This window comes from Blennius ocellaris (assembly GCF_963422515.1).
Source record: "Blennius ocellaris genome assembly, chromosome: 5".
Taxonomy (NCBI): Eukaryota; Metazoa; Chordata; class Actinopteri; order Blenniiformes; family Blenniidae; genus Blennius; species Blennius ocellaris.
Genome location: NC_137654.1, coordinates 31,094,145 through 31,121,339, shown reverse-complemented (window position 1 = coordinate 31,121,339; position 27,195 = coordinate 31,094,145). Strand labels below are relative to the sequence as shown.

Sequence of the window (27,195 nt, the reverse complement as noted above, 5' to 3'; positions counted from 1 at the left end):
ATGTGCAGCACTTTGGAGACGCTTTGTTGTTGAAATGTGCTCTATGAATAAAGTGGATTGGATTGAAGGTGGTGGTGTTGAAGGTGGTGGTGTTGACGGTGGTGGTGTTGACGGTGTCCCGGTCTCTCCCAGAGGACGGCACCGCCTACTCTTTTGGTGAAAACAAACTGGGACAACTTGGCCAAGGGACCCAGACTGACGCAGTCCTGAGTCCAGCTCTGGTGAGACCCACTGTGACCCACGTGACCCGGGGGTACCGTAGTGGGGGGGGGGGGGGGGTAGTGCAGGGGGAGGGGGGTACCGTAGTGGGGGGGGGGGGGGGTAGTGCAGGGGGAGGGGGGTACCGTAGTGGGAGGGGTTAGTGCAGTGGGAGGGGGTACCGTAGTGGGAGGGGGTAGTGCAGGGGGAGGGGGGTACCGTAGTGGGAGGGGGTAGTGTAGTGGGACGGGGTAGTGCAGGGGGAGGGGGGTACCATAGGGGGAGGGGGGTACCGTAGTGGGAAGGGGTAGTGCAGGGGGAGGGGGGGTACCGCAGGGGGAGGGGGGGGTTGTGCAGGGGGAGGGGGGTACCGTAGTGGGAGGGGGTAGTGCAGGGGGAGGGTACCATAGGGGGAGGGGGGTACCGTAGTGGGAAGGGGTAGTGCAGGGGGAGGGGGGGTACCGCAGGGGGAGGGGGGGGTACCGTAGTGGGAGAGGGTAGTGCAGTGGGAGGGGGGGGGTAGTGCAGGGGGAGGGGGTTAGTGCAGTGGGAGGGGGGGTACCGTAGTGGGAGGGGGTAGTGTAGTGGGGGGGGTAGTGCAGGGGGAGGGGGTTAGTGCAGTGGGAGGGGGGTACCGTAGTGGGAGGGGGTAGTGCAGGGGAGGGGGGTTACCGTAGTGGAGGGAGGTACCGTGGGGGGGGGGGGGGGGGGTAGTGCAGTGGGAGGGGGGTACCGTAGTGGAGGGGGGTACCGTAGTGGGAGGGGGTTAGTGCAGTGGGAGGGGGGTAGTGTAGTGGGAGGGGGGTAGTGCAGGGGGAGGGGGGTACCGTAGTGGGAGGGGGTAGTGCAGGGGGAGGGGGTTAGTGCAGTGGGAGGGGGGTACCGTAGTGGGAGGGGGTAGTGCAGGGGGAGGGGGGTACCGTAGTGGGAGGGGGTAGTGCAGGGGGAGGGGGGTACCGTAGTGGGAGGGAGGTACCGTAGTGGGAGGGGGTAGTGCAGTGGGAGGGGGTAGTGCAGTGGGAGGGAGGTTACCGTAGTGGGAGGGGGTAGTGCAGGGGGAGGGGGGTACCGTAGTGGGAGGGGGTAGTGCAGGGGGAGGGGGTTAGTGCAGTGGGAGGGGGGTACCGTAGTGGGAGGGGGTAGTGCAGGGGGAGGGGGGTACCGTAGTGGGAGGGGGTAGTGCAGGGGGAGGGGGTTAGTGCAGTGGGAGGGGGGTACCGTAGTGGGGAGGGGGTAGTGCAGGGGGAGGGGGGTACCGTAGTGGGAGGGGGGGTACCGCAGTGGGAGGGGGTAGTGCAGTGGGAAGGGGTACCGTAGTGGGAGGGGGGGTACCGCAGTGGGAGGGGGTAGTGCAGTGGGAAGGGGTACCGTAGTGGGAGGGGGGTAGTGCAGGGGGAGGGGGGTACCGCAGTGGGAAGGGGTAGTGCAGTGGGAGGAGGGGGTACCGTAGTGGGAGGGGGTAGTGCAGGGGGAGGGGGGGGGGGTACCGTAGTGGGAGGGGGGACGGAGCCCTGCGTGGCTGCTGCTGCTGATGATGATGATGATGAAGACGAAGGTGTAGTGGCGGTACATAATGTGGTGGTGTTTAACGGGTGGTGCTGGTGGTGGTGTCTCCTCCCTGCAGATCTCCTACAACGGCCAGCCTCTGGTGAAGGTGGCGTGCGGGGCGGAGTTCAGCATGGTGGTGGACTGCAAGGGGAACCTGTACTCCTTCGGCTGCCCGGAGTACGGTCAGCTGGGTACGGCCTCCTCCTCCACCTCCCCCGACGGCCTCCTCCACCCCCCCCCGACCACACCTTCCTCATGAGCTCTCTCGCCTTTCCAGGCCACAACAGCGACGGCAAGTTCATCGCGCGGGCCCAGCGCATCGAGTTCGACTGCGAGCTCCTCCCCCGCCGCGTCGCCATCTTCATCGAGAAGTCCAAGGACGGGCAAGTCACGCCGGTTCCCAACGTGGTGGTCCGAGACGTGGCCTGTGGAGCCAACCACACGGTAGGGTTCTCCGCCCGCCGCACTGACCAATCAGCTGCCCCCTCAGTCACCAGGCTGGAGCAGCCACGCCTCCCAATCGCCTGGCTGGCGAAACCACGCCCCCTCAGTCACCTGGCTGGAGCGGCCATGCTCCCTCAATCACCAGCTGGCTTTAGTAGCCACGCCCCCTCAATCACCTGGCTGGTGAAACCACGCCCCCTCAATCACCTGGCTTTAGTAGCCACGCTCCCTCAATCACCTGGCTTTAGTAGCCACGCCCCCTCAATCACCTGGCTGGTGAAACCACCCCCCCCAATCGCCTGGCTGGTGAAGCCACGCCCCCTCAGTCACCTGGCTGGAGCGGCCATGCTCCCTCAATCACCAGCTGGCTTTAGTAGCCACGCCCCTCAATCGCGTGGCTTTATTAGCCACGCCCCCCAATCGCGTGGCTCTATTAGCCACGCCCCCTAAATCACCTGGCTTTAGTAGCCACGCCCCCCCAATCACCTGGCTTTAGTAGCCATGCCCCCTCAATCACCTGGCTTTAGTAGCCACGCCCCCCCCAATCACCTGGCTGGAGCGCCCCCCCCCCCAATCACCTGGCCAGTGAAGCCACGCCCCCTCAGTCACCTGGCTTTAGTAGCCACGCCCCCTCAATCACCTGGCTGGTGAAGCCACGCCCCCTCAGCCACCTGGCGTTAGTAGCCACGCCCCCTCAATCACCTGGCCAGTGAAGCCACGCCCCCTCAATCACCTGGCTGGTGAAGCCACGCCCCTCAATCGCCTGGCTGGTGAAGCCCCGCCCCCTCACGTAGAACCATCATGTGTCCCGGGGGGGGTCAGACGGGTGTTGACGGGGGTGTGGGTGTTGCAGCTGGTCCTGGACTCCCAGAAGAGGGTGTTCAGCTGGGGCTTCGGGGGCTACGGCCGGCTGGGCCACACGGAGCAGAAGGACGAGATGGTGCCTCGCCTCGTCAAGCTGTTCGACTTCCCCGGGCGAGGAGCCGCGCAGATCTACACCGGATACCAGTGCTCCTTCGCCCTCAGTGAGATGGGTGAGTCTCTCTCTCTCTCTCTCTCTCTCTCTCTCACTCTCTCACTGTGTCACTGTGTCTGTCTCTCTCTCTCTCTCTCTCTCTGTCTCTCTGTCTCTGTCTCTGTCTCACTGTCTCTCACTCTCTCTCTCTCTCACTGTCTCTCACTCTCTCTCTCTCTCTCTCTCTCACTGTCACTGTGTCACTCTCATGCTCTCTGTCATCACTGTGTCTCTCTCACTCTCACTCTCACTCACTCACTCACTCACTCACTCACTCACTCACTCACTCACTCTCTCTCTCTCTCACAGGGGGGTTGTTCTTCTGGGGGGTCACCAACACCTCCAGAGAATCCACCATGTATCCTAAAGCAGTGCAGGACCTGTGTGGCTGGAAGATTCGCAGTGTGGCCTGTGGGTGAGTACTGCGTCTGTACTGTGAGTACTGCGTCTGTACTGCGTCTGTACTGTGAGTACTGCGTCTGTACTGTGAGTACTGCGTCTGTACTGCGTCTGTACTGTGAGTACTGCGTCTGTACTGTGAGTACTGCGTCTGTACTGTGAGTACTGCGTCTGTACTGTGAGTACTGAGTCTGTACTGTAAGTACTGCATCTGTACTGTGTTTGTACTGTGTCTGTACTGTGAGTACTGTGAGTACTGAGTCTGTACTGTGAGTACTGCATCTGTACTGTGAGTACTGCGTCTGTACTGTGAGTACTGCGTCTGTACTGTGAGTACTGAGTCTGTACTGTGAGTACTGAGTCTGTACTGTGAGTACTGCGTCTGTACTGTGAGTACTGAGTCTGTACTGTAAGTACTGCGTCTGTACTGTGAGTACTGAGTCTGTACTGTAAGTACTGCGTCTGTACTGTGAGTACTGCGTCTGTACTGTGAGTACTGAGTCTGTACTGTAAGTACTGCGTCTGTACTGTGAGTACTGAGTCGTGGAACTCCACCATGTTCACATTTGATCACAATTCCTTTTTTTAAGTAGAATTTTGAGTTTAGCTTGTAAAGAGCAGGATTCGTCCATGAAAAACACGTCGAAGAGGATTTAAGCTGAAGATGTTTTGTTGATAAATAACGTAGACATACTGTCTCTCTGTCTGTCTCTCTGTCTCTGTCTCTGTCTCTGTCTCTGTCTTTTCAGGAAGAGCAGCATCATCATCGCTGCAGATGAGAGTACGATCAGTTGGGGTCCGTCGCCGACGTTTGGAGAGCTGGTGAGAAACCAGTCCTGTTCTGTCCTGTACCGTCTGTTCCCTCCTGCACTGACTCTGTTCCCTCCTGCACTGACTCTGTTCCCTCCTGCACCGTCTGTTCCCTCCTGCACTGACTCTGTTCCCTCCTGCACCGACTCTGTTTCCTCCTGCACCGACTCTGTTCCCTCCTACACCGTCTCTGTTCCCTCCTGCACTGACTCTGTTCCACCGTCTCTGTTCCCTCCTGCACTGACTCTGTTCCACCGTCTCTGTTCCCTCCTGCACCGACTCTGTTCCCTCCTGCTCTGACTCTGTTCCACCGTCTCTGTTCCCTCCTCTACCGTCTCTGTTCCCTCCTCTACCGTCTCTGTTCCCTCCTGCACTGACTCTGTTCCCTCCTGCACTGACTCTGTTCCCTCCTGCACTGACTCTGTTCCCTCCTGCACTGACTCTGTTCCACCGTCTCTGTTCCCTCCTCTACCGTCTCTGTTCCCTCCTGCACTGACTCTGTTCCCTCCTGCACTGACTCTGTTCCACCGTCTCTGTTCCCTCCTCTACCGTCTCTGTTCCCTCCTGCACCGACTCTGTTCCACCGTCTCTGTTCCCTCCTCTACCGTCTCTGTTCCCTCCTGCACCGACTCTGTTCCACCGTCTCTGTTCCCTCCTCTACCGTCTCTGTTCCCTCCTGTATCGACTCTGTTCCCTCCTGTATCGACTCTGTTCCCTCCTCTACCGTCTCTGTTCCCTCCTGCACCGACTCTGTTCCCTCCTGCACCGACTCTGTTCCCTCCTGCACCGACTCTGTTCCCTCCTGCACCACATTGACTCTGGTTTGTCCTTCAGGGATACGGGGACAACAAGCCCAAATCTTCCACCACTGCACAGGAAGTCAAGACCTTGGACGGGGTCTACGTGGAGCAGGTGATCAGACTGGGTTCCCCACCCCCCCCCTCCCCCCACACACACACACACACACACAGTGTCAGTCTGACCCTCCATCAGGTGCGTTGCCCAGTTGACCAGTTGCCGTGTTGCAGGTGGTGATGGGCTACTCCCACTCCCTGGTCATTGCCAGACAAGACACTCAGCAGGAACAGGACAAACTGAAGAAGTTGCCGGAGTACAACCCCCGAACACTCTGACCGCCCAACGACAACCCCACCCGTCTCGCCGGAGCCCAGACCTCCCCCCCTCCCGGTCCTGGTCCTGGCTGCGGGTGGAGGAGGAGGAGGAGGAGGAGGGTGGAGGTCAGGAGGATCCGGATGTTCATCTACCAGCAAACCGTCAGTTTGGACGTTCAGACGCTCTGATCTGCTTCTCAACAATCTTTAGTTTCGTCTCCAGACAAACGTTCATCAACTCGTCGAGTCTCCGGTCGCTACGTCGCTTCGTCGCTACGTCGCCTCGTCGCTACGTCGCCGTATTTCATCAACGTGTCACATTACGGGTGCTGCCGTGGCAACTCAGTGTTTTCCTACTGAGAACTTTGTACACACTCCATTCCTGTGCCTTTCTGTGTGTGTGTGTGTGTGTGTGTGTGTGTGTGTGTGTGTGTGTGTGTGTGTGTGTGTGTGTGTGTGTGTGTGTGTGTGTGTGTGTGTGTGTGTGTGTGTGTGTGTGTGTGTGTGTGTGTGTGTGTGTGTGTGTGTGTGTGTGTGTGTGTGTGTGTGTGTGTGTGTGTGTGTGTGTGTGTGTGTCACAGATTACAATCAGGAACATGATGCACCTCCTTCACTGTTACATTCCTTCACTTCTCCTCGTCTCTGGTCCAGACCTCCTAGTCCCCTTGTCTCTGGTCCAGAGAATCTAGTCCCCTTGTCTCTGGTCCAGAGAATCTAGTCCCCTTGTCTCTGGTCCAGAGAATCTAGTCCCCTTGTCTCTGGTCCAGACCTTCTAGTCCCGTCATCTCTGGTCCAGAGAATCTAGTCCCCTTGTTTCTAGTTCCGTCGTCTCTGGTCCAGAGCGCCTGGTCCCGTCGTCTCTCGTCCAGTCTAGTCCCCTTGTCTCTGGTCCAGAGCGTCTAGTCCCCTTGTCTCTGGTCCAGAGCGTCTAGTTCCGTCGTCTCTGGTCCAGAGCGTCTAGTTCCGTCGTCTCTGGTCCAGAGCGCCTGGTCCCGTCGTCTCTCGTCCAGTCTAGTCCCCTTGTCTCTGGTCCAGAGCGTCTAGTTCCGTCGTCTCTGGTCCAGAGCGTCTAGTTCCGTCGTCTCTGGTCCAGAGCGCCTGGTCCCGTCGTCTCTCGTCCAGTCTAGTCCCCTTGTCTCTGGTCCAGAGCGTCTAGTCCCCTTGTCTCTGGTCCAGAGCGTCTAGTTCCGTCGTCTCTGGTCCAGAGCGTCTAGTTCCGTCGTCTCTGGTCCAGAGCGCCTGGTCCCGTCGTCTCTCGTCCAGTCTAGTCCCCTTGTCTCTGGTCCAGAGCGTCTAGTTCCGTCGTCTCTGGTCCAGAGCGCCTGGTCCCGTCGTCTCTCGTCCAGTCTAGTCCCCTTGTCTCTGGTCCAGAGCGTCTAGTTCCGTCGTCTCTGGTCCAGAGCGCCTGGTCCCGTCGTCTCTCGTCCAGTCTAGTCCCCTTGTCTCTGGTCCAGAGCGTCTAGTTCCGTCGTCTGGTCCAGAGAGTCTAGTCCCCTTGTCTCTGGTCCAGGGCGCCTGGTCCCCTCGTCTCTCGTCCAGTCTGGTCCCCTCGTCTCCTCGTTTCTAGTCCCCTCGTCTCTGGTCCAGAGCGTCTAGTCCCGTCCCTCTTTGTCAGCCACGTTTCTTCGCCACTTGTTTTTACGATGAACTTTCTCTGGGTTACGTTTTTTCATTGAAATGGTGAAATAAAGGTTTTGTGTAAAACTTAAGTCTTTTATGTTTCTATCATAGAACTATAGACTCTAGAACGAGCCGCCGTGGCAAAGACAGCCAGGAGAGGACAGCGTTATAGAGACTTCCTGTAGTGGCAGGGGGCGGTGTTACAGAGACTTCCTGTAGTGGCAGCCAGCCAGCAGGGGGCAGCGTTATAGAGACTTCCTGTAGTGGCAGCCAGCCAGCAGGGGGCAGCGTTATAGAGACTTCCTGTAGTGGCAACCAGCCAGCAGGGGGCAGCGTTATAGAGACTTCCTGTAGTGGCAGACAGCCAGCAGGGGGCGGCGTTATAGAGACTTCCTGTAGTGGCAGCCAGCCAGCAGGGGGCAGCGTTATAGAGACTTCCTGTAGTGGCAGCCAGCCAGCAGGGGGCAGCGTTACAGAGACTTCCTGTAGTGGCAGCCAGCCAGCAGGGGGCGGCGTTATAGAGACTTCCTGTAGTGGTAGACAGCCAGCAGGGGGCAGCGTTATAGAGACTTCCTGTAGTGGTAGACAGCCAGCAGGGGGCAGCGTTATAGAGACTTCCTGTAGTGGTAGACAGCCAGCAGGGGGCAGCGTTATAGAGACTTCCTGTAGTGGCAGACAGCCAGCAGGGGGCAGCGTTATAGAGACTTCCTGTAGTGGTAGACAGCCAGCAGGGGGCAGCGTTATAGAGACTTCCTGTAGTGGCAGACAGCCAGCAGGGGGCAGCGTTATAGAGACTTCCTGTAGTGGCAGACAGCCAGCAGGGGGCGGCGTTATAGAGACTTCCTGTAGTGGCAGGGGGCAGCGTTATAGAGACTTCCTGTAGTGGCAGGGGGCGGTGTTATAGAGACTTCCTGTAGTGGCAGGGGGCGGTGTTATAGAGACTTCCTGTAGTGGCAGGGGGCGGTGTTATAGAGACTTCCTGTAGTGGCAGGGGGCAGCGTTATAGAGACTTCCTGTAGTGGCAGACAGCCAGCAGGGGGCGGCGTTACACTGAGTTATGATGCCATTAATGTTTAACTTTTCTATTTTCTTCTTGGTTTGTCTTTCTAGACTTAGAACAATTTCCACGTCCTCCAGCGTCCTCCACATAAAAGATGATTTAAACGTTCATCCAGTCCACTTGATTACATCATTTGTTTATTTTCTGGAGACGGCATCACAGTAGGGTCGTACAGAAACAAACACCCCTTTAGAAAAGTGTCACACAGTGAACAGCCAGAGGACATCTCTCTCTCTCTCCGTCATCTTGTCTTCACTGGTTTCCTCCCCGAGGAGCTTCTGATGTCATGAATTCCTTTCATCTTAAGGACACATTCTAAGAAAAGTCTTTACATTTGAAGGAATTCTAATGTCTGTCTTTGGTCACAAAGAGCTGCTTTTAGCCTCAGGATGCTTCGTGACCTGGTCTGTGGGACCCTGCTGGAGTCCTGGACCGGGTCCTGGACCGGGTCCTGGACTCTGCCGGGTTAAAAGAGGAAACGGCAGAACTTCTCTACTTCTTTATTTGCAGTGATGCAACAACAAGCTACACTTCAGTTTATAAAGATTCTTATTTACATTGTTTAAGTGCAGCTGATTCAACCAGAGGGACACCAGAGGGACACTGCTGGACTGATTCAACCAGAGGGACACCGCTGGACTGATTCAACCAGAGGGACACCAGAGGGACACTGCTGGACTGATTCAACCAGAGGGACACTGCTGGACTGATTCAACCAGAGGGACACCAGAGGGACACCGCTGGACTGATTCAACCAGAGGGACACCAGAGGGACACTGCTGGACTGATTCAACCAGAGGGACACCAGAGGGACACTGCTGGACTGATTCAACCAGAGGGACACCAGAGGGACACCGCTGGACTGATTCAACCAGAGGGACACCAGAGGGACACTGCTGGACTGATTCAACCAGAGGGACACCGCTGGACTGATTCAACCAGAGGGACACCAGAGGGACACTGCTGGACTGATTCAACCAGAGGGACACTGCTGGACTGATTCAACCAGAGGGACACCGCTGGACTGATTCAACCAGAGGGACACCAGAGGGACACTGCTGGACTGATTCAACCAGAGGGACACCAGAGGGACACTGCTGGACTGATTCAACCAGAGGGACACCAGAGGGACACTGCTGGACTGATTCAACCAGAGGGACACCAGAGGGACACCGCTGGACTGATTCAACCAGAGGGACACCGTTGGACGGGGACGTCTTCCAGTGGTCCCCAGAGACTTCCTGTCAAACAGCCAATGGTTGCAGATCGGCGTCAGTCCTGAGCTCCGCTAAACATTTGGTCAGAAAAGGAGTGGTGGAGGAGGAGGAGGAGTGGAGGAGGAGAAGAGGTGGAGGAGGAGAAGGAGCGGAGGAGGAATAGTGGAGGAGGAGGAGCAGTGGAGGATTGTAGAAACACAGCAGGCCAGCTGCTGCTCTTTGTCCCGTCAGTCTATTTGAAGGCCTCCTGCCTCCTCCTCTCTCCTGCTACGTCTGTCTGGCTCCGCCCCCCCTAAGCCCCGCCCCCCCCCCCCCGGGGACTAGTTGACGCGGATGCCGGAGATGAAGGGCAGCCCTGTGGGGACCTTCTTCTTGTACGCCACGTAGTCTTCGGCGAAGAAGTGTATGAGCGACAGCTCCTCCTCCTCGATGCGCTCCCTGAAGAAGCGCCAGCTGGCCATGCTGTATCCCAGGATGCACACCGGGTTCACCAGCAGCACCTGCAGGACAGACAACGCAGCCGTGAGCACCTGGCCGCCGCCGCCGCGGGCACGGAGGAGGCGGAGCCACGGCGAGTTACCTGTGTCCCTATGCTCCAGTAGAACCAGCCCACGTAGGACGGGTGTCTGCAGTAGGCGTAGACGCCGCTGGTCACCAGCACGTGGCTCTGGGCCTTCTCGTTCTGCACGATGTGGTTGAAGTTGGAGCCCGCCGTCAACATGGCCGCCTTCCTCAGGGCCTCGCCGCACATCACCATGAGCAGACCCACCACGCTCAGCCACGTCAGCTGCTTGAGCTCTGGCACACGGGGAGGAGGAGACAGGAAGTGGTGAGAGGAAGGAGGGGACAGGAAGTGGTGAGAGGAAGGAGGGGACAGGAAGTAGAGAGAGGAAGTGGTGAGAGGAAGGAGGGGACAGGAAGTAGAGAGAGGAAGTGGTGAGAGGAAGGAGGGGACAGGAAGTAGAGAGAGGAAGGAGGAGACAGGAAGTAGACAGGAAGTGGTGAGAGGAAGGAGGAGACAGGAAGTAGAGAGAGGAAGGAGGAGACAGGAAGTAGAGAGAGGAAGTAGAGACAGGAAGTGGTGAGAGGAAGTAGGGGACAGGAAGTAGTGAGAGGAAGTAGAGAGAGGAAGGAGGAGACAGGAAGTGGTGAGAGGAAGGAGGAGACAGGAAGTGGTGAGAGGAAGGAGGGGACAGGAAGTAGAGAGAGGAAGGAGGAGACAGGAAGTAGACAGGAAGTGGTGAGAGGAAGGAGGAGACAGGAAGTAGAGAGAGGAAGGAGGAGACAGGAAGTAGAGACAGGAAGTGGTGAGAGGAAGTAGGGGACAGGAAGTAGTGAGAGGAAGTAGAGAGAGGAAGGAGGAGACAGGAAGTGGTGAGAGGAAGTAGAAGACCGGAAGTAGAGAGGGGAAGTAGAGACAGGAAGTGGTGAGAGGAAGTGGTGAGAGGAAGTAGGGGACAGGAAGTAGGAGACAGGAAGTAGGGAGAGGAAGGAGGGGACAGGAAGTAGTGAGAGGAAGGAGGAGACAGGAAGTGGTGAGAGGAAGTAGTGAGAGGAAGTAGGAGACAGGACATAGAGAGAGGAAGTAGGAGACAGGAAGTAGAGAGAGGAAGTGGTGAGAGGAAGGAGGAGACAGGAAGTAGAGAGGGGAAGGAGGAGACAAGAAGTAGAGAGGGGAAGGAGGAGACAGGAAGTAGGGAGAGGAAGTAAAAGACAGGAAGTAGACATGATGTGGTGAGAGGAAGTAGAAGACAGGAAGTGGTGAGAGGAAGGAGGAGACAGGAAGTAGTGAGAGGAAGTGGTGAGAGGAAGGAGGAGACAGGAAGTAGTGAGAGGAAGGAGGAGACAGGAAGTAGTGAGAGAAAGGAGGAGACAGGAAGTAGAAAGGAAGTAGGGAGAGGAAGGAGGAGACAGGAAGTGGTGAAAGGAAGTAGAAGACGGAGTAGAGAGGGGAAGGAGGAGACAGGAAGTAGACAGGAAGTAGGGAGAGGAAGTAAAAGACAGGAAGTAGACATGATGTGGTGAGAGGAAGTAGAAGACAGGAAGTAGAGAGAGGAAGGAGGAGACAGGAAGTAGTGAGAGGAAGGAGGAGACAGGAAGTAGAAAGGAAGTAGGGAGAGGAAGGAGGAGACAGGAAGTGGTGAAAGGAAGTAGAAGACGGAGTAGAGAGGGGAAGGAGGAGACAGGAAGTAGACAGGAAGTAGGGAGAGGAAGTAAAAGACAGGAAGTAGACATGATGTGGTGAGAGGAAGTAGAAGACAGGAAGTAGAGAGAGGAAGGAGGAGACAGGAAGTAGTGAAAGCAAATAGGAGACAGGAAGTAGAGACAGAGGAAGTAGAGAGGAAGTAGTGTGAGGAAGTAGAAGACCGGAAGTAGAGAGAGGAAGTGGTAAGAGGAAGTAGAGACAGGAAGTAGTTTGTCCTTCACACACTGAGGACGGTGAGGACAGACACGGCCTCACCTGGGAAGGTGAGCTTCTCCAGGGTGAACTCCAGCCAGGACGAGGCGGCGGCCAGGCTGTACTCCAGGCTGTGGTTGAGCAGGAAGGAGTCCAGCGACAGGGAGCGAGGGTTGATGACGGCCGTCACCAGGTACTCCGAGTAGTGGAAGAAGGACAGAGAGCACATGTACCTGAGGACCAGAGACGCTTGGTGAGGCGGGGGGACGGGGGGGGGACATTAAAGGACACGGAGGACGTACCAGCCGAAGTGTGTCCAGTCGCCTCCGGAGAAGCTCACAATCAGTCCACAGCCGAAGGTCACTCCCAGGAAGCAGGCCCGCACGGCCACCTGGGAGGGAAGTAATCCCATTACTAGTTACTCCTTTACCAACCAACTTAGCTCATTTACTGATTACTTCTGGTTAAGAGTAACAACCAAGTAACAACACCCCCCCCAAACAAACCCCTCAGCACTGATCGCTGCCTGACCTCCTGCAGTGTTTACACACGTTTGACCTTTGACCTTCATTCTTTGTTGTTTTTAAATCATGATTTCAGCTTTTAGTACCAGATTTGTACAATTACTGGTATTTATTTACCCTGAGACACATTCATTTATCCATCTATTTATTTATTTATCTATTTATTTATCCATCTATTTATTTATTTATCTATTTATTTATTTATTTATCTATTTATTTATCTATTTATTTGCACTACCTGACCTATGTGACCTTTTAATTGTTTTTTAATTAGTTACAGTAGTTACTAGAGTAACGGGGATTACCTTGTACACCGGTACGGGATTAGTTACAGCAGTTACTAGAGTAACGGGGGATTAGTTACAGAAGTTACTAGAGTAACTGGGATTACCTTGTACACCGGTCCGCAGTACGGGATTAGTTACAACAGTTACTAGAGTAACTGGGATTACCTTGTACACCGGTCCGCAGTACGGGATTAGTTACAGCAGTTACTAGAGTAACGAGGACTACCTTGTACACCGGTCCGCAGTACGGGATTAGTTACAGCAGTTACTAGAGTAACGAGGACTACCTTGTACACCGGTCCCCGGTACAGGATTAGTTAGAGCGGTTACTAGAGTAACGGGGATTACCTTGTACACCGGTCCAGCATTAGTTACAGTAGTTAGAGTAACGGGGATTAACTTGTACTCCGGTCCCCAGTACAGGATTAGTTACAGTAGTTACTAGAGTAACGAGGATTACCTTGTACACCGGTCCCCGGTACGGGATTAGTTACAGTAGTTACTAGAGTAACGAGGACTACCTTGTACACCGGTCCCCGGTACGGGAATAGTTACAGTAGTTACTAGAGTAACGAGGATTACCTTGTACACCGGTCCCCGGTACGGGATTAGTTACAGTAGTTACTAGAGTAACGAGGATTACCTTGTACACCGGTCCCCGGTACAGGATTAGCAGCAGGCCGTTGAGAAGGGCGATATGGACGCACATCGCGATCTTCCCGGGAGTCTCGGTCAGGTAGTCGAACACCCAGTCCAGGCGGCCGTAGCAGGAGCGGAGCAGCGGGAGCAGCAGCACGCTGAGGCCCAGAGCGAAGCTCTTCACGCTCACTCTGCCTTCCAGCACCAGCTTACTGCCCGCCATGATGGAAACGCCGAGCCGCGCCAAGTCTCGCGATATTACGGGGACCGCCACATCTCGCGGTGACGCTCTTCTCGAAGACAAGCGAAGCGGTTCAAGTTTAAATTTGAAGCGCTTTCGCTTTCCTTCCAGCAGGTGGCGATGTACGCAAGTGACGTCACTTTACAGTCGAACCATGTAGGAGAAGAAGAGCGCCTTCCTGCTACCGATTTATTTATTCATCAATGTGAGTTAAAGCCTATTTCAATTAAGTGTATTTAGACCACGAAGCGGCAATCGAACATTAATCACAGTTTATTTAAATCGAACAACTTGCAGACGGAAGGATTCGCCTCGTTGTCCGTTAAGCCTGGAATCGCGTTGAATCCTGCCGTTCGCTTCGGTTAGCCTCAGTTAGCCTCAGTTAGCTTCAGTCAGCCGAAAGGAGTTAAGGAAATGGGTTCGGAGGCTTCCTAAAGGAGTTAAGGAAAGGTGTTAGGAGGCTTCCTAAAGGAGTTAAGGAAAGGTGTTAGGAGGCTTCCTAAAGGAGTTAGGGATAGGCGATCACTTTGTTGTGACAGTCAGACCACACTTCCACTAGGTGGCGTAATAATAATAATATACATTGTGAGGGTCAGTGACGTCTGTTGTGGTGAAAAAAGTGTAAAAGCGATCAAATGTAGTATAAAGCCAACCTCTCATATAAAGTCAAATATCAGCAGGTTTGAATGTAAATCAAAGGAAAAGAAGAGGAACTGAAGGTAAACAGCTCAAACACTGAAACTGTTTCCTAGGCTGAAGGAAGCATCAGTGTTTCATAGGAGATAGGAGGGACTGTTAGGGGGCATGAGGGACTGTTAGGGGACATGAGGGACTGTTAGGAGATAGGGGGGACTATTAGGAGATTGGAGGGACTATTAGGAGACGGGAGGGACTGTTAGGAGACGGGAGGGACTGTTAGGAGACGGGAGGGACAGTTAGGAGATAGGACGGACTGTTAGGAGACAGGAGGAACTGTTAGGAGATAGGAGGGACTGTTAGGAGACAGGACGGACTGTTAGGAGACAGGAGGAACTGTTAGGAGATAGGAGGGACTGTTAGGAGACGGGAGGGACTGTTAGGAGACGGGAGGGACTGTTAGGAGACAGGAGGGACAGTTAGGAGATAGGATGGACTGTTAGGAGACAGGAGGGACTGTTAGGAGATAGGAGGGACTGTTAGGAGATAGAACGGACTGTTAGGCGATGGGAGGGACTGTTAGGAGACAGGAGGAACTGTTAGGAGATAGGAGGGACTGTTAGGAGACGGGAGGGACTGTTAGGAGATAGGATGGACTGTTAGGAGACAGGAGGGACTGTTAGGAGATAGGAGGGACTGTTAGGAGATAGGACGGACTGTTAGGCGATAGGAGGGACTGTTAGGAGATAGGACGGACTGTTAGGAGATAGGACGGACTGTTAGGCGATAGGAGGGACTGTTAGGAGATAGGAGGGACTGTTAGGAGATAGGACGGACTGTTAGGCGATAGGAGGGACTGTTAGGAGATAGGACGGACTGTTAGGCGATAGGAGGGACTGTTAGGAGATAGGACGGACTGTTAGGCGATGGGAGGGACTGTTAGGAGATAGGACGGACTGTTAGGCGATGGGAGGGACTTTTAGGAGTCGGTTCCTTCAACCCACACTTGTCTTTCGTTGTGCAGCCGTGACCTTCATGGCGTCAGCAGAGGTCAACATGCAGGACATGAGCGAGGTGGTCATCATGACCCTGCCAGATCCGGGAGAACCTCCGGGGGACGAGGTCGCCTCCGTGGTGGAGGAGGACAAAACCCTGCTGCTGGCAACTGACACCAGGTAACACAACCTGCTGCACAACACTCACACATCTGGGCGGATCGTCGCTCTGCAGCCAGAACCGCTGGACGGCGGGAGCGTTGGGACGGTCACACCCTCACACTCACTGCTTTGCAGGGAGGAGGTCCTGGACGAGGCTGCAGACCAGGCCGAGGCTGAAGCCAGCCCAGCAGAGTCCCTGTCCCGGGACCAGGCCGTCGTCGGTAGGTGGCTTCCTCCTCGTTACAGCCTGCTGCTCCACCAGCTTCACCTGCACACCTGGAACACCTGTATCTTCTGGGAAATGGTCTTTCTCCTGCTGGTTTGACCTAGAACATCATGTTACTGTCTAGTTAGAGCTGCTCAGGCTGGTTTGACCTAGAACATCATGTTACTGTCTAGTTAGAGCTGCTCAGGCTGGTTTGACCTAGAACATCATGTTACTGTCTAGTTAGAGCTGCTCAGGCTGGTTTGACCTAGAGCATCATGTTACTGTCTAGTTAGAGCTGCTCAGGCTGGTTTGACCTAGAACATCATGTTACTGTCTAGTTAGAGCTGCTCAGGCTGGTTTGATCTAGAACATCATGTTACTGTCTAGTTAGAGCTGCTCAGGCTGGTTTGATCTAGAACATCATGTTACTGTCTAGTTAGAGCTGCTCAGGCTGGTTTGATCTAGAACATCATGTTACTGTCTAGTTAGAGCTGCTCAGGCTGGTTTGATCTAGAACATCATGTTACTGTCTAGTTAGAGCTGCTCAGGCTGGTTTGACCTAGAGCATCATGTTACTGTCTAGTTAGAGCTGCTCAGGCTGGTTTGATCTAGAACATCATGTTACTGTCTAGTTAGAGCTGCTCAGGCTGGTTTGACCTAGAACATCATGTTACTGTCTAGTTAGAGCTGCTCAGGCTGGTTTGACCTAGAGCATCATGTTACTGTCTAGTTAGAGCTGCTCAGGCTGGTTTGACCTAGAACATCATGTTACTGTCTAGTTAGAGCTGCTCAGGCTGGTTTGATCTAGAACATCATGTTACTGTCTAGTTAGAGCTGCTCAGGCTGGTTTGATCTAGAACATCATGTTACTGTCTAGTTAGAGCTGCTCAGGCTGGTTTGATCTAGAACATCATGTTACTGTCTAGTTAGAGCTGCTCAGGCTGGTTTGACCTAGAGCATCATGTTACTGTCTAGTTAGAGCTGCTCAGGCTGGTTTGATCTAGAACATCATGTTACTGTCTAGTTAGAGCTGCTCAGGCTGGTTTGACCTAGAACATCATGTTACTGTCTAGTTAGAGCTGCTCAGGCTGGTTTGACCTAGAGCATCATGTTACTGTCTAGTTAGAGCTGCTCAGGCTGGTTTGACCTAGAACATCATGTTACTGTCTAGTTAGAGCTGCTCAGGCTGGTTTGATCTAGAACATCATGTTACTGTCTAGTTAGAGCTGCTCAGGCTGGTTTGATCTCACAACATTTGGAAAACAGTTGGAGAGTGTGATAACTGTAAATAATATATGTAACACTAACAAGGGTATTGTATGTTGTTACCCCCCCTCTCTCTCTCTCTCTCTCTCTCTCTCTCGCTCTCTCCTCGTGTGTGTGTGTGTGCAGTGAAGCTCAGTGAGCAGGTGGACGTCGAGGCTGAAGTCTTCTATCCGATCACCTGTGCCGACGTCAAAGCCTCCCTGGTCTGGAAGAAGTTTGTGTGTCCAGGCATCAACGTGAAATGTGTCCAGGTACGTTGTTTCTGAGCAGAAGCAGGGTCAAGATCAGGTCAAGGACAAGGACAAGGACAAGGACAAGGACCTCTATCAGTGTCAACAGGATCTCTGACCCGGTCTTTCTTCTCCTCAGTTCAACCAGCAGCTCATCAGCCCCAAAGAATTTGTGTGTTTAGCTGGAAAATCTACCCTGAAGGACTGGAAGAGAGCCATCCGGCTGAATGGAACCATGCTGAGGTAGAGAGAGAGAGAGAGAGAGAGAGAGAGAGGGAGAGAGAGAGACCTGGTCCTGTCGTGTCAGTGTGTGACGCCCCCCTGCCGTGTCCCCTCAGGAAGATCATGGACTGTGGGGACCTGGACTTCTACCAGCACAGCCAGGTGTGCTCCAACACCTGCCGCAGTACCAAGATCGACCTGGTGGGGGCCAAAGTGTCCATCAGTGAGCCGGCTGCAGACCTGCTGTCCTCCTCCGCTGCTTCTGCTGATCGTGAGTGTTTTACTGGAGACACACCGTCGCCAGGGAACAGTCGCCAGGGAACAGTCACCACCCAGAGCAGGGAACAGTCTCCAGGGAACAGTCACCAGGGAACAGTTGCCAGGGAACAGTCACCACCCAGAGCAGGGAACAGTCACCACCCAGAGCAGGGAACAGTCTCCAGGGAACAGTCACCACCCAGAGCAGGGAACAGTCACCAGGGAACAGTCACCACCCAGAGCAGGGAACAGTCACCAGGGAACAGTCACCACCCAGAGCAGGGAACAGTCACCAGGGAACAGTCACCACCCAGAGCAGGGAACAGTCACCAGGGAACAGTCACCACCCAGAGCAGGGAACAGTCACCAGGGAACAGTCACCACCCAGAGCAGGGAACAGTCACCAGGGAAGAGTCACCATCCAGAGCAGGGAACAGTCTCCAGTGAACAGTCTCCAGTGAACAGTCACCAGGGAACAGTCAGTGAACAGTCACCAGGGAACAGTCACCACCCAGAGCAGGGAACAGTCACCAGGGAACAGTCTCCAGTGAACGTCTCCATGTGTTGCAGTGAACGGAGCAGCAGCAGCATTTCCTGAAGCCACAGAGGAGCCGTCAGAGTGGGTGACTGCTATTGGAGGTGAGGACCTACTGACCTACTGACCTACTGACCTACTGACCTACTGACCTACTGACAGTGAGAAGACAGGTAATGACTGTGTGTGTGCAGAGGACTCCCTGATGTTCTGGCGAGCGCTGAAGGAGGCGGGGCTTCTGGAGGAGGTGGTGGAGGATTTCCAGACGGAGCTGCAGGTGGTGCTGAAGGGGCTGCAGGAGCGAGTGTGTGAACCTCCTTTACAGGTCAAAGGTGAACACACACCGTACCACCACCCACACCACTGTAACACTAACACTGTAACACTAACACTGTAACACCACTGTGTAACACCACTGTGTAACACTGTAACACCACTGTGTAACAACACTGTAACACCACTGTGTAACAACACTGTGTAACAACACTGTGTAACAACACTGTGTAACACCGCTGTGTAACACCGCTGTGTAACACCACTGTGTAACACCACTGTGTAACACCACTGTGTAACACCACTGTGTAACACCGCTGTGTAACAACGCTGTGTAACACCGCTGTGTAACACCACTGTGTAACAACGCTGTGTAACAACGCTGTGTAACACCGCTGTGTAACACCACTGTAACACCACTGTAACACCACTGTAACACCACTGTGTAACACCACTGTGTAACACCACTGTGTAACACCACTGTGTAACACCACTGTGTAACACCACTGTGTAACACCACTGTGTAACACCACTGTGTAACACCACTGTAACACGACTGTGTAACACCACTGTGTAACACCACTGTGTAACAACACTATGTAACACCACTGTGTAACAACACTGTCTGTATAAAATGACGTACATAAAGAACAGAAACAGATTAAAACATTCCTGTTTGAGTGTGTCAAAATAAAAGCCTCCACCATTGACATGTATTAAAGGTGAAGCTGTTTGACATGTAAATCTCTCCACAGTCTAAATCCAGTATTGTATTGATTATGGTTACGGTTACCATGGAAACTGGAGCACTACTTTTATAAAAACACACTCAAGTAAAAGTAAAGGTTCTGAGTTTCAAAATGCCTTTTAGTGCAGGTACACAAACTGAACATTCAGTTACAGTAAGTGGCGTGAATGTAATCTATTACTTTCCTCCTCCAGACGCGGAGCTGCTCAACAACATCGTGCAGAACTTCGGCATGTTGGACCTGGTGAAGAAGGTCCTGGCAGGTCACAAGAGCCAGATGGACCGGTACCGGGAGCAGTACAGCCGCAGCCTGGCCGGTCAGTGTGCTGCAGCCTGCTACACCCTCCTCCACCCTGCTACACCCTCCTCACACTGCTACACCCTCCTCACACTGCTACACCCTCCTCCACCTGACTGCACCCTCACCACACCACTACACCCTCACCACACCACTACACCCTCACCACACTGCTACACCCTCACCACACTGCTACACCCTCACCACACCACTACACCCTCACCACACCACTACACCCTCACCACACTGCTACACCCTCACCACACCACTACACCCTCACCACACCACTACACCCTCACCACACCGCTACACCCTCACCACACTGCTACACCCTCACCACACCACTACACCCTCACCACACCACTACACCCTCACCACACCGCTACACCCTCACCACACTGCTACACCCTCACCACACCACTACACCCTCACCACACCACTACACCCTCACCACACCACTACACCCTCACCACACTGCTACACCCTCACCACACCGCTACACCCTCACCACACCACTACACCCTCACCACACCGCTACACCCTCACCACACTGCTACACCCTCACCACACCACTACACCCTCATCTCACTGCTACACCCTCACCACACTGCTACACCCTCACCACACCACTACACCCTCATCTCACTGCTACACCCTCCTCACACTGCTACACCCTCATCACACTGCTACACCCTCCTCCACCTGACTGCACCCTCACCACACGACTAAACCCTCATCACACCACTACACCCTTCATAAGGACACTGCTCCAACCTGTAGCTCTGGAGCAGCAGTGTGATGTTGTTGTTATTGTTGTTGTTGTTGTGCAGCTCTGGAGCAGCAGTGTGATGTTGTTGTTGTTGTTGTGTAGCTCTGGAGCAGCAGTGTGATGATGTTGTTGTTGTTGTTGTGCAGCGCTGGATCAGCAGTGTGATGATGTTGTTGTTGTTGTTGTGTAGCTCTGGAGCAGCAGTGTGATGATGTTGTTGTTGTTGTTGTGCAGCTCTGGAGCAGCAGTGTGATGATGTTGTTATTGTTGTTGTTGTTGTGCAGCTCTGGAGCAGCAGTGTGATGATGTTGTTATTGTTGTTGTTGTTGTGTAGCTCTGGAGCAGCAGTGTGATGTTGTTGTTATTGTTGTTGTTGTTGTTGTGCAGCTCTGGAGCAGCAGTGTGATGTTGTTGTTATTGTTGTTGTTGTTGTTGTGCAGCTCTGGAGCAGCAGTGTGATGTTGTTGTTATTGTTGTTGTTGTTGTGCAGCTCTGGAGCAGCAGTGTGATGATGTTGTTATTGTTGTTGTTGTTGTGCAGCTCTGGAGCAGCAGTGTGATGATGTTGTTATTGTTGTTGTTGTTGTGTAGCTCTGGAGCAGCAGTGTGATGTTGTTGTTATTGTTGTTGTTGTTGTGCAGCTCTGGAGCAGCAGTGTGATGTTGTTGTTATTGTTGTTGTTGTTGTTGTGCAGCTCTGGAGCAGCAGTGTGATGTTGTTGTTGTTGTGCAGCTCTGGAGCAGCAGTGTGATGTTGTTGTTGTTGTTGTTGTGTAGCTCTGGAGCAGCAGTGTGATGATGTTGTTGTTGTTGTTGTGCAGCGCTGGATCAGCAGTGTGATGATGTTGTTGTTGTTGTTGTTGTTGTGTAGCTCTGGAGCAGCAGTGTGATGATGTTGTTGTTGTTGTTGTGCAGCTCTGGAGCAGCAGTGTGATGATGTTGTTGTTGTTGTTGTGCAGCGCTGGATCAGCAGTGTGATGATGTTGTTGTTGTTGTTGTTGTGTAGCTCTGGAGCAGCAGTGTGATGATGTTGTTGTTGTTGTTGTGCAGCTCTGGAGCAGCAGTGTGACGATGTTGTTGTTGTTGTTGTGTAGCTCTGGAGCAGCAGTGTGACAATGTTGTTGTTGTTGTTGTGTAGCTCTGGAGCAGCAGTGTGACAATGTTGTTGTTGTTGTTGTGTAGCTCTGGAGCAGCAGTGTGATGATGTTGTTGTTGTTGTTGTGCAGCTCTGGAGCAGCAGTGTGATGATGTTGTTGTTGTTGTTGTTGTGTAGCTCTGGAGCAGCAGTGTGATGATGTTGTTGTTGTTGTTGTGTAGCTCTGGAGCAGCAGTGTGATGATGTTGTTGTTGTTGTTGTTGTGGTGCAGCTCTGGAGCAGCAGTGTGATGATGTTGTTGTTGTTGTTGTTGTTGTGTAGCTCTGGAGCAGCAGTGTGATGATGTTGTTGTTGTTGTTGTTGTTGTGTAGCTCTGGAGCAGCAGTGTGATGATGTTGTTGTTGTTGTTGTGCAGCGCTGGAGCAGCAGTGTGATGATGTTGTTGTTGTTGTTGTGTAGCTCTGGAGCAGCAGTGTGATGATGTTGTTGTTGTTGTTGTGTAGCTCTGGAGCAGCAGTGTGATGATGTTGTTGTTGTTGTTGTGTAGCTCTGGAGCAGCAGTGTGATGATGTTGTTGTTGTTGTTGTGGTGCAGCTCTGGAGCAGCAGTGTGATGATGTTGTTGTTGTTGTTGTGGTGCAGCTCTGGAGCAGCAGTGTGATGATGTTGTTGTTGTTGTTGTTGTGTAGCTCTGGAGCAGCAGTGTGATGCTGTTGTTGTTGTTGTGTAGCTCTGGAGCAGCAGTGTGATGATGTTGTTGTTGTTGTGCAGCTCTGGAGCAGCAGTGTGATGTTGTTGTTGTTGTTGTTGTTGTTGTGCAGCGCTGGAGCAGCAGTGTGATGTTGTTGTTGTTGTTGTTGTGCAGCGCTGGAGCAGCAGTGTGATGATGTTGTTGTTGTTGTTGTTGTTGTGCAGCGCTGGAGCAGCAGTGTGATGATGATGTTGTTGTTGTTGTTGTTGTGCAGCTCTGGAGCAGCAGTGTGATGATGTTGTTGTTGTTGTTGTGCAGCGCTGGAGCAGCAGTGTGATGATGTTGTTGTTGTTGTTGTGCAGCGCTGGAGCAGCAGTGTGATGATGTTGTTGTTGTTGTTGTGCAGCGCTGGAGCAGCAGTGTGACGATGTTGTTGTTGTTGTTGTGCAGCTCTGGAGCAGCAGTGTGATGATGTTGTTGTTGTTGTTGTTGTGCAGCTCTGGAGCAGCAGTGTGATGATGATGTTGTTGTTGTTGTTGTTGTGCAGCTCTGGAGCAGCAGTGTGATGATGTTGTTGTTGTTGTTGTGCAGCTCTGGAGCAGCAGTGTGATGTTGTTGTTGTTGTTGTTGTGCAGCTCTGGAGCAGCAGTGTGACGAACATCGTAAACAAGCGAAGGAGTTGAAGAACAAGTCTCAGCACCTGAACAACGTCCTGATGACTCTCGCCCCGGCGCCGTCGCCGCCGCCCGCCAAGCGCCCGCGCCTGACCCGCGCCATTTCCGGCCCGGCGGCGGTCAGCCCCGCCCCCGCCCTCGGCCCCGCCCCCGCCCCCGTCTCCACCCACATGGCCCTGCCCCTCTCCCCGCTGCCGGGCCTTCCCCTGGGCAAGCTGCTGACGGTGGGGGGGGCCGGGGGCGCCGGGCGCTTCACCCTGCTGACGTCATCGCTGTCCGGACCCGACCTCGCCGCCAACGCCTCCAACCTGTCGGTGCTGTCGGTGGCCGCCGGCCAGGAGGGCGGGGGCAGGGCGGGGGGCGGGGTCGTGAAGGTGCTGGGACCCCAGTTCCAGGTGGTGACTGTGCCCGCCTCCACCCTCCAGAACGCCTCCACCCTCCAGAGCGTGGTCACTGTGCAGCAGGGGAGCAGCATCAGTGTGATGCATGACCTGCTGGAAGCTGCTCACACTGATGGAGGAGATGGAGCTCAGACTGATGGAGGTGAAGGAGCTCAGAGTGATGGAATTGATGGAGCACAGACTGATGGAGTTGAAGGAGCTCTTACTGATGGAGTTGAAGGAGCTCAGACTGACGGAGCTCAGACTGATGGAATTGATGGAGCACAGACTGATGGAGTTGAAGGAGCTCTTACTGATGGAGTTGAAGGAGCTCAGACTGACGGAGCTCAGACTGATGGAATTGATGGAGCACAGACTGATGGAGTTGAAGGAGCTCTTACTGATGGAGTTGAAGGAGCTCTGACTGACGGAGCTCAGACTGACGAAGTTGAAGGAGCTCAGACTGACGGAGCTCAGACTGATGGAGGTGAACGAGCTCTGACTGACGGAGCTCAGACTGACGAAGTTGAAGGAGCTCAGACTGACGGAGGTGAAGGAGCTCAGACTGACGGAGCTCAGACTGATGGAGTTGAAGGAGCTCAGACTGACGGAGCTCAGACTGATGGAGGTGAAGGAGCTCAGACTGACGGAGCTCAGACTGATGGAGTTGAAGGAGCTCAGACTGACGGAGCTCAGACTGATGGAGTTGAAGGAGCTCAAACTGACGGAGCTCAGACTGATGGAGTTGAAGGAGCTCAGACTGACGGAGCTCAGACTGACGGAGGTGAAACTGGCTGATGGAGCGGCGCGTCGTCTTCTTCTTCTGTGTGTCTTATGTTTGCAGTTTGTGGCTCGACAGGAAGTTCAAATAAAGAAGCTTCCCGGTTTGGTAATAATGGTAAAGTTGTGTTTTATTTTGACGGGATGGAAAACAGACGCTCAGTGTGATCCGCTGCAGATGGTTGCTGTTCCTGAGGGGGGCGCTATGGAGCCGCCTGGAAACTCAATCAGTGGAACTGCAGAACATATAAACAGTTTTTTTTCTGAAGCGTCTCGCTGAATAAAATAAAATCCGTTGTGAAAAAGTTCGACTTTGATTAAAACGGTTAAAATAACGTACATCAAAGTACACGATTTAATTTTGCAAACAGAAAAAGTTAAAACATTTTAGGTTGAAAATCAGCTTAACAGTATATTTCTATATCAGTAGCATTTCTGGGTACGTTGTATTTTTTTTTCTTCTTCTGCATTGTCTGTATTTGCTCACCACTGCCCCCCGCAGGCCATCATCGGTATGACACGTCCATGGAAACGTCCCGGAGGGACAGACGGCTTCGTCCCACACCGTCTGTGTCTTTTGAGTTGCAGACCCACAGCCGCCGACGTCCTCCGTCACGAGACGGAGGCTGAAGGAGACGGAGACGGAAGGACGGTGCGTCCGACCGTGACGACGGCGGCAGAACCTCGACGTTCCGTTCAGGTTCCACCTCGTTTTGTTTCAGACCCGAGAAGATAGTGCAGGACGGCGTCCGTCCATGTCTCACCACAGATATTTTTAAAAACTGGCACGAAAACTGGGAAAAGTCCCAAAGAGACAAAAACTCACGCAAATAAGAGTCACGAAGATGACTCATGTTATCGTCAGCGGGGGAGGGGGAGGGAGGGGGGGGGGGGCGTCTCCATGAGCCAACGACAGTGGCCCAGTTGGCAGAGGAGTAAACTCCAGGTCATCAACACCACCTGCCTCCTGACGGAGAGAGAGAGCGACAGAGAGAGAGAGGGGGAAGAAAATGGATTCATGTGACGGAGAGAAAGAAGGTGGAGAAGGTGGAGAAATGGAGCTCCGCCAGGATTTCCTCTTGACGTCCGTTAGAAACCGATAAAGGGCAGCAGAAACATGAATCACCCTAACAACAATCCAACTTGGTGCTTTTATTTTGACAGTCACCATAATAACAATCCAATAATAATAATAATCAGCAGCAGAGGGACGGAGCTGCTGCTGGCGACTTCCTGCGATGACATCACCGCTCCCACTCAGCCGCCATCTGCTCGTCGCCGTGAAGCGGCGCCGGTTGGTCTGAAGCTCCGCCTCCTGGAGCGACGCGGTTCTGCTCCACCCTCGAGGCTCACGTGAGGATTTGTTGTTAGAAAATCTAAACGTTTCATCAGTCCAGAGTTTTATGGCCTGAAAGTGCGAGCGGCGAGGAACCTGACGGCCCGTTTCAAGAGAAAACGGGAAACTGGCTCTGTTTCCATGACGACGGGGGGCGGAGCCACTTTTTTCCAAAATGATTCGACTCCGTCGGCGTGTAAACCGGGGAAAAACGCAACTTCCTGGAAACACTTAAGCTCCGCCTCCCTGCTGACAGAGGAAGCGCAGCTATTGGTCGTAGTCACTAGTGGTTCTGCACATGCTCAGTAGAGCCAATCAGAACAGCGTCTCCTCCGTGATGTCACGACGCCCCCCCCCCGTCCATGTTCCGCAGGGACTTGGTGCTTTTATTTTGACAGTCACCGCGATGACGCTCCACCTTTTAGAACCCGTGGTTCTCCGCTGCATGCGAGTGCGTTCATCACGGGAACCGGCAGCGCCTCTGGTGGCCGGTCATGGTAACTGCACCATTGTCAGTGTTTGTGAGCCGTTGCCATGTGAACGGACGTCGTTTTAAAAACGTCGCAGCGAAAACGTGAAACTTCCCCGAAACGAAAGGAAGTTTTCACTTGAAACGTCGTCGTGGAAACGGGGCCTGAGTCACTTCCCACATGAACCAGGAAGTCGCAGTTTTATGACGTTTAAAAGTCATTTTGGACCATTTTTCTCCCTCGACACGTTTTTGTAAGCGTCCAGAGTCACCGCTGGGTCTATACGGGTACGTTGCCATGGTAACATGTAAACTTTAACATTGATGACCAGTCTGGACGCCACGATGAAGCCTGTCCAAAACACATAACTATTTATTTTTATCATCGCTATTATCGTATGTTATCACACCGTGCAGTTAGTCTGCCGGGCCACGGGGGGGCGCCGTTGCTTGTCTCTGTAGCGAAACCAGAGAACAAAAACGCTACGGAGGTGAACAAAATGGAGAGACGCGACGTTGTGGTGGACCGATGAGGAACCGGGTTCTCTCAGGAGGAGGGAGGAGAGTGTGAAACTAGAACACGGCGGCGAGTCAAACCGCCGCCGGTCGGCCATGTTTGTTTGTTTGTGAGCGGAGAGACGCACAGCGACGGGCTCCGTAAAGATCAGTTCCACCTTGAGAGCCGAGAAAGAAAAAAAAAAAACTTCACGGTGCAGCGGATCGGAACGCCGTCGCCGTGGAAACGGGGCCTTACCGCTTTTCTCAAAACTGCCTCAAGAGTCAGAAGACGCTGGTTCAACGTCAGCAAGTCGTTCCGTGTCTCCACCGATAACTGCAATCCGAGCTCTGGGGGAGGTGGAGGTGGAGGTGGAGGTGGCGGTGGAGGTGGGAGAACGAGGTGTGCAGCGTGCCGGGGGAGGGGGGGGGGGGGGGCTGAGTCAGGCCGGCACATGGAGGCGAGGCGAGGCGAGCCGGTCTCCCTCCACGTGGGCCTGCATGTGCTGCTCCTCTTCCGGCGTTCCTGAATCCGGTCCAGACGTTCCGGCAGGCTGTCGTGTCGCTGCTGGGAAACGCCAACGCCTCGCTCTCGTGCTGTCGGGGGGGGGGGGGGGGGGGGGGTCGTATTTATAGAGATACAGGCCACATCCACACAACAAGAAAAAAACAAAAAAAATTTCTCCCGGGGCCTCCACCAGGAACTCGACTCAACTGGAGGCTTCGGGTGCTGCAGTTCACCTGCCAGGCCTGTGGGGGCGCTGTGACTCACCAAACACAAGAAGAAGACGGAGCACGTAGCACTGTAGAAGTAGATTCCTGCTCATAAACATAGATATAAGCACTCGATGCCGTGCACGGCCCGTCGGGCGCCTGTTGACGTGACGAGCTAACAGAGCCGCCATCTTGGATGGGTCTCCCGCTGCGGCTCAACGTAAAGATCCAGGCTAGAAGATCCACGACAACATTGCTAGCTCGCGCGCTAGCCCACGTAGCAACACAAGTCATACCTCATTTTAAAGCTGATGTAAAGCTCGACCCTGTGGAAGACTTTTCCCTCCTCCCGATAATTTTTCTATGAGGTTAGGCTTAGGAGATTCTAAAACCCCGGCTCATGCCGTCCAACCCGTCCAGAGCCAAACTGCCTTCATCTCCTCTCTTCTTT

General features: G+C 53.7%; 3 protein-coding genes across 5 annotated transcripts in view; 2 read left to right on the top strand and 1 right to left on the bottom strand.

Moving 5' to 3' along the window:
* The window catches only part of rcc2 (regulator of chromosome condensation 2), a 9,128-nt gene extending 1,910 nt beyond the window's left edge, over positions 1–7,218 (top strand). The window contains 8 exon segments of the mRNA XM_080497005.1: positions 133–221; positions 1,823–1,937; positions 2,024–2,190; positions 3,044–3,224; positions 3,515–3,620; positions 4,354–4,426; positions 5,249–5,326; positions 5,443–7,218. Coding sequence (XP_080353131.1) covers positions 133–221; positions 1,823–1,937; positions 2,024–2,190; positions 3,044–3,224; positions 3,515–3,620; positions 4,354–4,426; positions 5,249–5,326; positions 5,443–5,547 — 914 coding nt within the window. The 3' untranslated portion in view covers positions 5,548–7,218.
* Positions 7,219–9,743: 2,525 nt separating this feature from the next.
* icmt (isoprenylcysteine carboxyl methyltransferase) lies at positions 9,744–13,611 on the bottom strand (the record flags this gene model as incomplete). The annotated part of the gene is made up of 5 exons (XM_080496669.1): positions 13,276–13,611; positions 12,124–12,212; positions 11,885–12,054; positions 10,004–10,221; positions 9,744–9,923 (listed from the first exon to the last, which is right to left on the bottom strand). The coding sequence occupies exons 1-5, from the start codon at positions 13,492–13,494 to the stop codon at positions 9,744–9,746; spliced, it is 876 nt and encodes a 291-aa protein (XP_080352795.1). The 5' UTR covers positions 13,495–13,611.
* On the top strand, positions 13,547–24,566 carry gmeb2 (glucocorticoid modulatory element binding protein 2). Of its 3 annotated transcripts, XM_080496668.1 has the most exons (11): positions 13,547–13,717; positions 15,173–15,323; positions 15,441–15,526; positions 16,906–17,030; positions 17,149–17,252; positions 17,348–17,502; positions 18,060–18,128; positions 18,219–18,356; positions 19,240–19,362; positions 22,532–23,578; positions 23,720–24,566. In XM_080496668.1, the coding sequence occupies exons 1-11, from the start codon at positions 13,633–13,635 to the stop codon at positions 23,746–23,748; spliced, it is 2,112 nt and encodes a 703-aa protein (XP_080352794.1). In that variant the 5' UTR covers positions 13,547–13,632; the 3' UTR covers positions 23,749–24,566. The 3 variants fall into 3 exon arrangements, with proteins under 3 accessions (XP_080352794.1, XP_080352792.1, XP_080352793.1); XM_080496666.1 differs by having other exon boundaries at positions 22,532–24,566; XM_080496667.1 differs by lacking the exon at positions 13,547–13,717 and adding an exon at positions 14,127–14,231 and having other exon boundaries at positions 22,532–24,566.
* The last annotated feature ends 2,629 nt before the right edge of the window (positions 24,567–27,195 follow it).